The sequence below is a fragment of the Nomascus leucogenys genome, chromosome X, assembly GCF_006542625.1.
Source record: "Nomascus leucogenys isolate Asia chromosome X, Asia_NLE_v1, whole genome shotgun sequence".
Lineage (NCBI taxonomy): Eukaryota > Metazoa > Chordata > Mammalia > Primates > Hylobatidae > Nomascus > Nomascus leucogenys.
The window spans coordinates 90755936-90768974 of NC_044406.1; the positions used below are offsets into that span (position 1 = coordinate 90755936).

Consider the following 13039-nt stretch of genomic DNA (forward strand, 5'->3'; position numbering starts at 1 on the left):
CTATGACTTTCTATATTCTAAAAGTTGCATCATTATAGACTAGTCAAAATGATTTGGGGTGCTGCATTTGAAGCATGGTCTGAAAATGTGTTAAATTATAATCATCAGAGACGGAAATGGTACATGTGGCAAAAAAAAATAATAATAATCTGTTTCCCAACAAATTCCCTACCCCCAATTTCAACTGCCCAAAGTTGCAACAGGCAAAAGTAGACAGAGAGAAGAGAGTGAAATCTGTGGCAGATGGAATCAATGTAATGAAACTATATATGCTGTGGAAAGATTTGTGTCCATAATTTAAAAACCGCCATTATGTATATTCAAGCCATTGGGTGCTAATGTATCTTTAAAATCCAATATGTGAGAGGCAAGAGAACAGAGTATTTAACAAAATTATTCTTTGCTTTTCTTATTTGTTTCACCTATATTTTCATGTTTTCCTAAGATCTGGACAATTCACCAGTCAGGAAAATAAAGGGAATATGTCTACTCTGTTTATATTTTGTGATGGTTTAACATTTATTTTTTATGCAACATTGTTTATTATAATATTTTTTCTTTTATTTGTATAAATTTAGGGGGCACAAGTGCAGTTTTGTTATATAGATATATTGCAGATTGAAATCTGGGCTTTTAGTGTACCCATCACCAGAATAATGTACATTGTATCCATTAAGTAATGGTTTTAAATTATAATAAAGAAATAAAGTGGAAAGTTAAGATTCAATTTCCAGTCCCAATACACGTCATGCATTAGAAAGTGGTTGAGCCCATGAGTTTGAGGCTGCTATGAGCCATGATTGCGCCACTGCACTCCAGCCTGAGCAATGGAGGGACCCTGTCTCTAATAACTAAATAAATAGAAAGTGTTATAAAATAAAAAGGACCTCCCTGCCCCAATCTTTAGAGTTTGCTTCACAATCAGTATAGCAGTATCTGATCACTACGTAGTGGCTGCTTGGAGTACGACATGAAACATGATCCAGAGGCCACATCCAGTGCAGCCTGAAAGAGTGACTTGATTAATAAGTACTGTCCATCACACCCACCAATTGCTCAAAAAGAGAAAGGGAGGGAAGAAACACAAACATTGTGTGCTGGTTATTCAAAATGCACTTTTTATTCACTTTAACACAGATGATTTTTTACAGTTGAAAGAAAATATTTGATACACAATGTTGAGATTTTTTTTAGCAGCACCTGCAACAAGAGGATTGTGGAATACCTCAGAATAAAGTAGAGATGGCTGGGGCAGGCACAAATTAACCTGATATTCATCAATCCACTGAAGACATATGGAATCTGAGGCCCCTGAAAGTTAGCCAATACATGACAATAAACTAAATAAATATTCTGTATGATGTTTTAACAGACCATTGAAAAACAATATAGTCCTAATTAGAAATATATTATTCCAAAAATCTAGTGTTCTTTAAAAAAACACCTATTGAAAATATTACACTGCACATTCTAGGGTACACAGTCAATTTCTAAACCTATATGCACAGTTCTTGGTACTCACAGATTTCAGCCTTTGGTGTTTTTTAATCTTACCCAAACTATATGTCAGCACCCCACTGAGTGTTGCTTACCCAAATGCCACTGTTTATGTCACTTAATGTTGAGTGCTTTTATTAAGATATTGAGTGGTAATTTGGTAGAAAACAATGGTATGGCTAAGAGGAAAGGGGCTCCAGTTGATGGGCCAATAATATTAACACTTGTCTTAGATGGACAGGATGCCTATGAATCCGATACCCATGTAATTTTTTTTTTTTTTACTCAAATGACCACATGCCACTCTAATAGAGACAAGTACTTTTGTGAGTTGATGGAGGTCTTTATGATGAAGGCCTGAGATCTACAAATAGAAACTAGTATAAGCAGAGTGCAAGTAGAAAGAGAAGGCCCCAGGTCTCATGCACTTAAAAATAATTAGCATTTAACAGTTCTGATGTACAGATTTTCACCCTAACATGATTGTAGCAAAATGATCATAGAACTTGGAAACCAGTGTGGCTGGCTATAGGCATAGGCAGGCTAGGGACCAGTACTTAAGAGCTGTGGGGTCCCAGTTCTGGCTTTGACTTCTGGCATCAAAGTTAATTGAACAATGGTGTCAGGATTATATCTTAATTGGAAATATTGAGTATAACTGAGTTGAAATACTGTCCTCTTCTTTTCTATTTGGCCAATATGTCCCAGAGCTCTTAAAGCACAAAGGTCCTACATGTAAGTAAGGCGGATTCCATACGTGGCTACAATGGAGAGTTCTAGGCTGTATTCCTATGAAAGCTCCCACCCCCTTCCTGGCCTAGGTCTCTTTTTGGGGTAGTTTCTGTCTGTCACTATTTTTATCATAGATGTTTTAAAATACAGATTAAAATCTATGCAGGATAAACAGATCAACCAACAAGAACCACACTGCATATTCATAATATAGTATATAACTGACAGTCATGGTAATCAAAAATTGTCAAACCATTTTTATATTTTAACATGGGAGCTTTAAGATGTTTTTTATGAGTCACATAAAGATTACTCAGAGCTCAAGAATTTTTCCTGCCACAGTGCAAAAGCAAAAGGAAGAGCTATGTAGTTGCTGTTAAAGATTGACCACAGAATGGTTTGAGAATTTTAAAAGTCCCTCTCCATAGTCTTAGCTGTTATCATCAGATAAATCTAACCACAGCATGGCACTGATGTAGTTTATAGATTCATAGAACTTAGAGCCAGAAAGGACTTTATATTGAACATGTAGCCAGTACAGAAAATCTTTTTATGGTATTCTAACAGATGGTCATCCAGTGAGTATTTTCAGAGGCAGGGAGCTCACTATTAAGGCAGTCCATTCCACTGTTGGACAACTCTGATTATGGGAAATTCATTCTAACACTGGGTTAAAATCTGCTCTTCTGTCACTTTCAATGTCGGACCACTCTGATTATGGGAAATTCATTCTAATACTGGGTTAAGATCTGCTCTTCTGTCACTTTCAGTGTCCTAATTAGGCTAGTTGAACATACAGTGCAACACACAAGAAACCAGTTCCTTCTTCTACAATAAATATTTGAGTTAAGGAGCCTTGTGAGAAAAGTTCATTATCCCCCAATCTTTTCTGAAGCCTTCTCCATGAGCCCAGCATGTTGGATCGAAGGACCATCTAAATTATGAGCAGAGAGCACTGCATCCAAATTCATATACTAAGCAGCATTGCTAAATTGGTAAGAGGTTGTCAGAGAAGCAACATCTCTATGCAGCAGAAGTAGACTTAGGAAGTAAAAGCAGACCAACCATTTATTTGCAAAGGTGGTTGGCATATTTAAGCATAATCCATTCACTAGTATCCTATGACTTCAAACACAAGAAGTATAATCAATTGCCAGTGTCATTAGAGTATCTCTTATTGAGATGGGATTTTTTGAAAAGCTCAGATGGGAGCAAACCATACATAAGAATTTAAACAAGCCAGTGTATATCATTATACTTTTGCACTCCTAATCATTACAATTTCTTTATAATTCAAGCCTAGGAATCCTTATTTGCATTATTATTTTTATTGTAATACAGCTCAAAGTCTGATTTTTTCCCCTTCGGCAGAAATGTCAGAAACTGCTCGGCAAGAGTCTCATAGTGACATTTGTTAGTTGATTAATGGAACACTTTAAGAAATAGTTGTAGCTCTTTAACTCCTTCATGCAGCTGGGTTCTAGGTTTAAACTGTGATTTAAAAAATATTTAACTGTCTCAGGACTAAAACTTTCTGATATGTCCTGAGACACACAAGAAGGGGAAATAGCAGAAATCACGCAAAATACACTTGGCTTGATAGAGCTTTATTTTTTTAATTTTTAATTTTTTTAATCGATCTACACTTCAATTTGAAAGGCTCTGTTTCACAGTCAGAACCTTGTCTCTTACCCTCTTTGTGTGTGCACTCTTAGAGGGGCACAGTTATTCTTACACTACTGACTGACCTATTTGGGGCACATTTTTAAAAGGCTCCCTATCTTTAACAGCACGAAGACCCTGCTTTGGAGCCACTGTTCAAGTCAATGGTGTGACCCAACATGCAATGCTCCAGCTGTTCCTCTACAGCCAACACCTGCCTGACAGCTTCTTCAAAGGCCACTGTCACATTAGTATCATCTTTGGCACTAGTTTCTAAATAAGGGTAATCCCCATTCTCCATGCACCAGGCTTGTGCCTCCTCAGTAGTCACTTGCCTATCCTCTTTGTCTACCTTGTTACCCAGAACTACAAAGGGGAAATGCTCAGGGTCCTTCACATCCGCATAGTAAATAAATTCTTTCTGCCAGTTACCAAGATTCTCGAAGCTCTGCCGATCATCCACGCTGAAGGTCAAGAGGCAGCAGTCTGCTCCCCTGTAGAAGGGTGTCCTAAGGCTCTTGAAACGTTCCTGCCCTGCAGTGTCCCAAATCTGGAGGGTTACAAAGCGTCCATCTACCTCCAGATCTCGATTTAAGAACTCTACCCCTATGGTGTGAAAAGCCTGGGAGTCAAATTTGTTGGTTACATAACGGTTCATAAGCGAACTTTTCCCAACTCCACCATCACCCAAGAGAATGACCTTTAAGAGCAGGGATTTCCCACTCATTTTTGCAGCACCAGAAGGGAAGGAGTTTGTAACCAAGAGAACCTGAAAATAAAAGGAAAAGTAGGAGGGAAAACAGTTAAACCTGAAACTGAAATCAACTTCATAGCAAATTTCTCTGAATTATGAGGCCTTCTCATTCAACTTCTCTGATTTATGCTCATTAATTGATGTAGTACAGTGGAAGAAATAGAACTAATTTTGCATAAGGGGAAAAATAGGTCTTGTTTTTCTGAGGTCTTTTGTTGTGCCAGGAAAATGGCTGAGTGCCACGGGTAAATGGACTAGCAGATGGTCCTGTAATTTGGTTCAGTTCTGACCCAATTCTAGGAGAGGAAGCCTAGAACAGGAATGCCACTCAAATGTGTGACAACTTTAGCTTCCGGTTTGGACAGTTCCAAACAATAGACAAATAGTATGAAATTGACTTGGGGTTTGAAGTCTGCTCTTGATGGATGCAAAAATTATTGAGAAGAGAAAGCTACATAAACTGGATTCTTGATTCTGTCGGTAGAGGTCTGGGCCAGAATTAGACTGCACCCCAGAATTTGAAAGAGAGAACAAGGTTACATTTCTTCAGGCATTTACCCCATTATACTTGCATTGATAGGAACACCCTCTCAAGTAAGGATCTTCTATATTTTTTTCTTCATGGAACAATGGCATTTATGTTGATGACAATTGACTGATATCAATATAACAGCTGTCATGAAGGAAGGAAATCTTGAATAGCTTATTAGTTTTTGGATTTAGGTTTCAATTCCATAATAGCAACATTTGAAAACATACTGTAAAATTTAAAGTGCTAATATTTATACAGTACCCTACTTGTTACCTCCACAACATGTCTACACATGGAATACCTAGAACGTGTCTTAAAATAAAAAGATCAAATGCTTACTGAACAAATACTACCTTTTCCTATATTCTGTTAGGTACTTTCCCACTAGGTCTATTGTGGGGACTCAACAGTGATGAGGTTAATTGGATGATATTTATACAATAGACCCAAAGAGATGAAAACGAATCACTAATTGAAGGAGTGCATGCAAAACAGTTTCTGGAAGCACACACATTTGAATATAATTTTACAAAATTTAGTAGCCCTTAAAATGATTTTGGAATGCCTGTGTACTAGCTATATATTTTTCTAAATATTCATTTTTAAGAGATCAAATATTAAAATATCCCAAATCCACAGTGTGCCCCCTTGAAATACCTACCCAGTGGGTTTTTGTCACAATTTAAATATTTTCCTTTTTTCCTGTTGTTGTTTTATTCTTTCTTTTTAGGGTGCTATAAAACAGAATAGAAAACATTATTTTAAAAAATCTATAATAAAATAACGTTAAGGCTCTCTATAAAAATATATTCAAGTCAGAAAAAAAAAGAACCCACAGCAACCTCAGGTAACCTACAGAGGGTGCTTTTCAAAAATAAAAGTTCAAAATGCTACCTATGCCTAACATAAGCAAAATAATTTTATTCCAAGAACTTTCACTTATCCTAATTTGTAATTTATATAATTTTTACATTTTATATTGTCTCTCAATTGAATTCACCATTCAAAGTAAAAGCAAATTAAAGAAAGTAGATGATATTCACAATAGATGACATTCAGGAAAAGGAAAGTACAGAGCAATCTAAGATATGTTGAAATCCTAAGTCAGAGATGAAACTTCTTCCTTTTATACCTACCAACGTTCCCATCTCCAAGAAAATTGTTAGTGCACTCACCAGTCTGTCTCAAGGTTGTCTCTGCAATTGATTCCACATAATTAGCAGAAAAAAATTGTGTTTGTGGGCTTCCTGTTTACAATAAAGTATATTATCTTGGCTAATTATTTTATTAATTAGTTTAGGTCATTTCTCTTTTCTTTATTTATTTTTTAAATTTGAGACAGGGTCTCATTCTGTCACCCAGGCTGGAGTGCAGTGGTGCAATCATGGCTCACTGCAGCCTCGACCTCCTGGGCTCAAGTAATCTTCCCACCTCAGCCTTCCGAGTAGCTGGGACTACGGGCACGCACCACCATGCCCGGCTAAGTTTTGTAGTTTTTGTAGAGATGGGGTTTCACCATGTTGCCCAGGTTGGTCTCAAACTCCAGGGCTCAAAAGATCTGCCCACCTCATGTTCCCAAAGTGCTTGATTCACTGGCGTGAGCCGCTGCACCTGGCAGGTCATCAGTCTTAAACACCAGTTTTAATATTTAGCTGGTGCTATTAAATTTAAATATACATTCATCTAATATTATAATTAATTATGGCAAGAATCTTATTTAAGCAGCATCAAGAGTACTGGTCCAAGAAGAAAAACAGTGCCTAGATCTGTGTAGTGTTCTTACTGAGGAAGAACGAAGCTTTAAAAAAAAATCTGCTGCTTAATAATCTCATGTTATTTTCTAAATATAGATAAAACTTACAATAAGGATTCATTAGATATCTAAACCACTAATTATGAATTTAAATAATATCTCCTAAATGGATAGGCTTTATCCTCCTTCTTGGTTTATATACACTCTACAGAATTCTCAAGTTTCCTACAATTCCTGATTTGTGTCCTCTTATTCCTGCTCCCAAATTTCTGTCTTTGGAATTAGCTCAAATAACAAACATTTCTTTAAATGGAGATGAAACAAGTGTTAGCACACTTTTTTATTTTTTTATACCGGTCTGTAGGATAATTTTACAGAGCAGAACTCTTGAACTCTCATTTTAAAAAGTACCAGAAGTACAAACTTGGGCATGATTCTGATGGCTAGTATTAAGCGTCCATGCCACACAAGCTTCCTTGAGTTCCTAGCAACAGGTGTTCACATCATTAAAAGACTCACTGACCCTATTCTCCCAGTTGCAGATAAACTCAATAGACAGGTCAAGGACTGAGTGAATATGGAAACCAAATGCTCAGCTCCAGGAATAATGATGATGTATTAATAACTGTCTGAGATAATGCTGCAGTTGCTTGTGCATTCCCTATTTGGTTATGTGCACACATAACTTCTGGGCCTATAGGCTCTATGCCAAGGGAAAAAGAGGAAAAGCAATGTGGTTCAGTGTCAAGAGCACTGAGCTAGCTGGCAGTAATCAGGACATCAGGGTCTTCATCACTGTTACACCATTCATTTATTTTATGAACTTGGGCAGGTCATTTAATCTTTCTGTTTCAGTATCTTCTTACATAAAAATAGAGCAGATAATACCTGCCCTACTTAACAGGATTTTGGGGGAGAATGAAAAGCTTATGAAGTTTGCAAAGATTTGTAAGCATTTTTTGAAAAATTTGGTTTGAGGTTTTTATTCCTCTGGCTCCTCCACCTCCTTTCATGCACTGGTGAGGGCCTTGCGGCTCAGTATTAACCCTTCTCAGAAAGGGCCTGCTAGTGAAAGGATAAGAATTCTTTTCTCTTTCTTCCATATTTGAGAATGCCTTGTTCCTCAACAAGCTTGAACATCTGCATATGGCACAGAATCTCAGCGTTGAAGGGACCTTCAGGGTCTTCTGGTCCAATCTTGCTACTGATATTTGAGAAAACACTACAGTGCCTATTGTGTGTTGTGTCCTTACTAAGGAAACCCTCCACTCTCCTCTGCTGTCTCCAACTCCCATTTATTTTCTAGAAGTAAAAATGAATACAGTTCAGATTTGTCTCCTTGCCTTCATTCAATCCTGCTGATTTTCTCTTGAAGTATCATTTTCTAGTCCTGTGCTACCATCCTCATTTTGGCCCACACTTTCTCACATCTAAACTTTTGTGAAAGTTCTTCTCTCCCTGTTTCTGGTTTCTCCCCATCCAATGTACTTTGCAAAGCTTCATCACTCAAACATCCACTGGGTGTAGATACTGTTGGGAATTAATAAATGTTTAAGGCAAGGTCTTGCCCTCAGGGAGTTTACAAATTAACATGCAAGCTCAAGATCTCATTGTTTACAGTTGAAATAATGTCATTATACTGCCTTATTTTGTTAACAAACTTTTCCTGTCTTTCTTACATGATCGATTTTAAATTCCTAGATAGTAAGCTCACTGTTTGTGTACATTTTCGAAGCCCCTTCAGTGTGCAGCACCAGGATCCTCCATGGAGATAATAAATACTGGTTTACAAATTAACCGATTAGGTAGGTGCCCAGAATTAATGCCTCTGAATTGATGCCAAGGTACAATAGTTCCATAGTTCTGTAAGATGTCAAAATACTATTATTTATAAGGTAACTGAAGAGCAGAAGTTATGAACTTGACTCGATCATTTTCTGGATGGGGCGTAATGGGAATTCTACCTGTTGAAAGTCAGGGGAAATGCTCGAGTTTTCCTCCCCCTACTCTCACATTTTAAAAATAAGTATATACATTGCCCCATTCCTACCAAAAACAAGAGCAGAATAATGACATCCAGTTGATGTTGTCGGTGGGTGCTGGCCTCTCCACAATCATTCACCATTGTTTGAAAATGAATGTGATGTCCTTTAGTACATACTTAAAAAGAACTAGCACAGTATAAAAGCAAATGAAATCATTTTTTCCTCCCCCAGAATATGCTGGATTTAATCCAAGCCTTTAAACAAGGTAACATTAAGCAGGCAAATGAATTCTTTGATAACACTAAATACATAAATAGGAAAGTCAAATGCCGTATGCATCCCTTATGGGTCCTCTATCGGGCGAGCATTTGGACCAAAACGCTTATTCTGATTTTGATCCCATTCGGAGAAAGATCTGACTCTAACTGAGTCAAATATTCGAGAGACGCAATTCCCCTTTCCTACCCTCACAAACTCATTAATGAGCATGCTCTAAGGATAGTTTACTAACTTTTTTTTTTCCCCATCAGGGTCTCAGTCTTGGACAATCAGGTGAATTAGGAATTTCCATAACCAATACTCCCCAGCTCTTTGTTCTTTAACACACTTGAAACCTTCTGAATCTGCCTGCGCCCACAAAGCCTTATTCAAATTATTGTATTTAGTTGGGAATGCTTAGAGGTGGGGGTGGAGGTGGGGGAGGAGGCAGCACAATGAAGAAAAAGAAGTTGAACCTTTGAAAATAGTACATTTTAGTATGATGATGGAGAGAAGAGAGGCAGAAAAGCAAATTGGCATCAGTTCAGTTGCCATGGAGTGGAATGATGCTCAAAATCAGTAGTGCAGATTGCTCGGAGGCAAGTCTTGAAAGGGATGTGTACTGCAAGGCTCGATAAGGGAAGAGCAACTGGGGAGGGCTAGGCACTGGATGAGAGTGGCACTGTTGGAAGTCTGTACAGGGGAAGAGACATGGTTGGACCTGTGGGGAAAGCCCATCTTGTGGCGACACACTGGTAAGGGCTACTCAACTCACTGTTGAATGCTGGCACAATAATTGGAAATACTGCACTGAAGAATTGGGCGCGGCTATCTTTATGTAAAATTCAACACGGATGAGAAATGATTGAATGTTTGAGTGTGTTTCCAATACAACCCAATACTTGGCGTTGGTGGTGGTGGTGGGTGCATCGTAGCGGGGAAGCCCTCTGACGCACTGGATTTATTTTGCAGAGCTAACAAGTTATCAGCTACATTCATGCCGACTCCAAATGCCACAGCTGTCATGCCACTGAAACGCTATTCCTACATTCATGCCCACATTTATATCCTATATGCAACTCATATAGGATTGAGGGTCCAATGTGGAGTCTCACATCTAACCTTTCACTCCTCACAACGACAGCTCTAGGGCTATAAGCTCAAAGGCACACTAGATAGCAATTTGGCATCGTCCCCAGGCCACTTCTTCCCCAGTAGACTGCCCAGGGACAAATAGGTAGGTAAGGTTTGGATGACATCAAGCGAGCTGAACACAAGGAAAAGAAGCTTTCTTAGGAGACTAGAATGCTGGCATCTCTACGACAGGGGCACTGTTAGCATTACGGACCTAGAAAGTGAGATGTCACACACAGTTCCAACTACCTCCGACCCAGGTCCTCTCACCTCACCCCCAGCTCTTAGAGCGAGTCGGCTGTGGCGCATGCGCACTGAGCCACACCCGCTCCCCACGGAGCCCTGCGCCTCTCTGCCCGGCTCTGGCAGCAGCTCGGGATTACTCAGCAACGCCCCCCTGCACTGTCACCTGCCCCCAACTCCGACCCCGGGAGCGGCTCAGTCCCTTTTCCCAAGCTACGAGTGGTCCTGGGGATCAACTAGACTTTCCTTTCTCCCTCTTCTCACAGGCCCCCCACCTCCCGGCCTTCCGGGTCCTCCAGCCCCTAGCCCCTGTTCCTGCCCACGCACAGGCACCTTACCCAACACAATGGGAAGGAAACAGGAGAGGGCCGCGGGTGCCAGGCAGGTCAGCTCTGCGTGCCGGGAGTCCGGCTCCTTAGCGTCACCGTCACTGCTCCTGCTGCCTCCTCGTCCTCAATGGGGCAGCAAGTGCGGCTTGGACCTCGGTGGCCTGACAGCTGCCGCTCGCGCCCGCCGCTGCCGCCGCGCAGCGTCTCGCGCCCGCGCCCGCGCCCGCCAGGGGAGGGGGCGGGGCCCGCGCCGCCTCTTCGTGCCCCTTTCTTGGCGGTGGGGACCCAGTGTAGCCGCCTCCCGCCCTCCATGTGGCAAGCGCTCCCTGGCTCGCCCACTCTTCTTTCATGCTCATCGTCCAACCCTGGTCTCCCTTGTCCTCCTTCTCCTCCCCTAGCTGGTTAGTAGGCACAGCGGCAATAGACCGTCAAATATTGCTCTCCCACTTAGCTCCTCTGCAGCCTGGGGCCTAAGCCCTCAAGCAGGGCTAGCCACTGCCTCACTTCCTGCAATTACCCTCTGATCTACCTCATTTATCCTAGCTCAAAATCCTTTAATTTTGCCAAGAGGGTAGTACGTACACCCTCTTGTTTCAAATAACTCAGGAAAACACATGATCACAACACATTGCTAGGCCCTCTAGCTGGCTACAGCTTATGAAATTCTCAGGCAATTAAAAAAAAAAGCCCACATCTGTAGCTCAGGCATAGAGGACACACTGCCCTTTACTCTTACCAGGTACAGTTCTAGAGGGCCACACAGGGGGCATTACTTGAATTTCCAGGAATAGCTGCTGGGGCAGAATTCGATGTTTTAATTGTGCCTAGCCTACCAGCTAGTCTCTTCTTGTTTTCTGTAGCCCTCTGGTACCTCCAACTAGTTTGTGATTTTCCCCCTGGAATTGAAGAAGGACAAAGCTCCTAAGGTCATTTAGCCTGCAGTCCACCTCTCTGTCAGGCAGCTCCATCTCTGAAGCTTCCCCATTGTCTGAAACCCTATGCCCTTGTGGCACAGGCCCTGACTCCTCTCATGACCCCATCCAGGCCCTCACACATACCCGCTACTTCCATCTAGGCCACTCTTCCTCTGTCTCTTGACAAGGCAAAAGTGCAATCAGTCTCCGCAGGCCCCAGCTTAAATGTCACTTCTCAAGATAACCTTTCTCGATAATCCCAGAATAGAGATGGTGCCCCAGTTTATACTGTTGTAGCCTCCTGCAACTTGCTGTATTTTTCCTTCATAACACTTACCCATTTTTGGTGGTACATTTAAGTGTATGATTATTTGGTTGACAGCTGTCTTCCCTACTAAACTATAGTGGGGAAGGACTATGAGGTCAAGGACAACGTTTGTGTTCACCACCATATGCACAGAGCCTAGGGCAATGCTTGCTGCATAGGACATGCTCAGAAAATATTTGTTGAATATGAATGAATGCTGTATCAGTAATAATTGTTATATTTAAATAAAATAAATGGATGTAACTGAATCTCTTGTGCTCCTATTTAAACCAACACCATTCCCCACACACACACTCTAAAACACTCTTCTGATGAAGAAGAGATTCACACAATCCTCTAAATCAATTTTTCCGCATACATTTTAGTCTATTAAAAAACTATTGAGCATGGGCCCCAACATATGTATAAGGATTTATAGATTATATACATGTACTACTGTACATATATACATTACTCATTACTTTAAACATACGTTTTAATGAGTAAACATTAAAATACTCCAGCACAGAAATTTTAAAAGAATGAGAAAAATAAATATATTGATGTTTCAATGTTTTCTTTTTGCACCTCAATAAATAATTTTGTGAAATGCTTTAAATAACAGTCCTTCATATTAGAGTAACTCGTCTTTAGGTGTAACAATCTAGACTACTTTTTCATTTTCTCATAGATGCCATTTTCCAACAGTTTAATCATCTCTGAGAAACCCCCAAACCAACTGGCAAGTTTTAAGGATCTTTGTTTCTATACCTCGTTCCGTAGTCAGGATCTCACAACTGCTGAAAGCACCACACGTTTAGTGAATGTTGGAACACCTAAGGGTAAGAAAAATCCTTTGTTAGACCAAAGATTCCTACATGTAAATCCTATATTAAAAGAGTCTCTAGAGGCCACTTAAGAAGCAACTACTATTGTCTT

At 40.2% G+C, this 13039-nt stretch overlaps 1 protein-coding gene across 2 annotated transcripts; it reads right to left on the reverse strand.

Annotated features, from left to right (window-relative positions):
• Window positions 1-1093: 1093 nt before the first annotated feature.
• RAB9B (RAB9B, member RAS oncogene family) lies at window positions 1094-11086 on the reverse strand. Of its 2 annotated transcripts, XM_003262134.4 has the most exons (3): window positions 10889-11086; window positions 5839-5911; window positions 1094-4660 (listed from the first exon to the last, which is right to left on the reverse strand). In XM_003262134.4, exon 3 carries the CDS (start codon window positions 4616-4618, stop codon window positions 4013-4015), a length of 606 nt encoding a protein of 201 aa, XP_003262182.1. In that variant the 5' UTR covers window positions 4619-4660; window positions 5839-5911; window positions 10889-11086; the 3' UTR covers window positions 1094-4012. The 2 variants fall into 2 exon arrangements, with proteins under 2 accessions (XP_003262182.1, XP_030663435.1); XM_030807575.1 differs by having other exon boundaries at window positions 1094-5911; window positions 10889-11020.
• Between the last annotated feature and the right edge of the window lie 1953 nt (window positions 11087-13039).

Excerpts from the sequence above, each read along its gene's own strand:
- RAB9B (XM_003262134.4), bottom strand. The coding sequence starts at position 4,618 with ATGAGTGGGAAATCCCTGCTCTTAAAGGTCATTCTCTTGGGTGATGGT.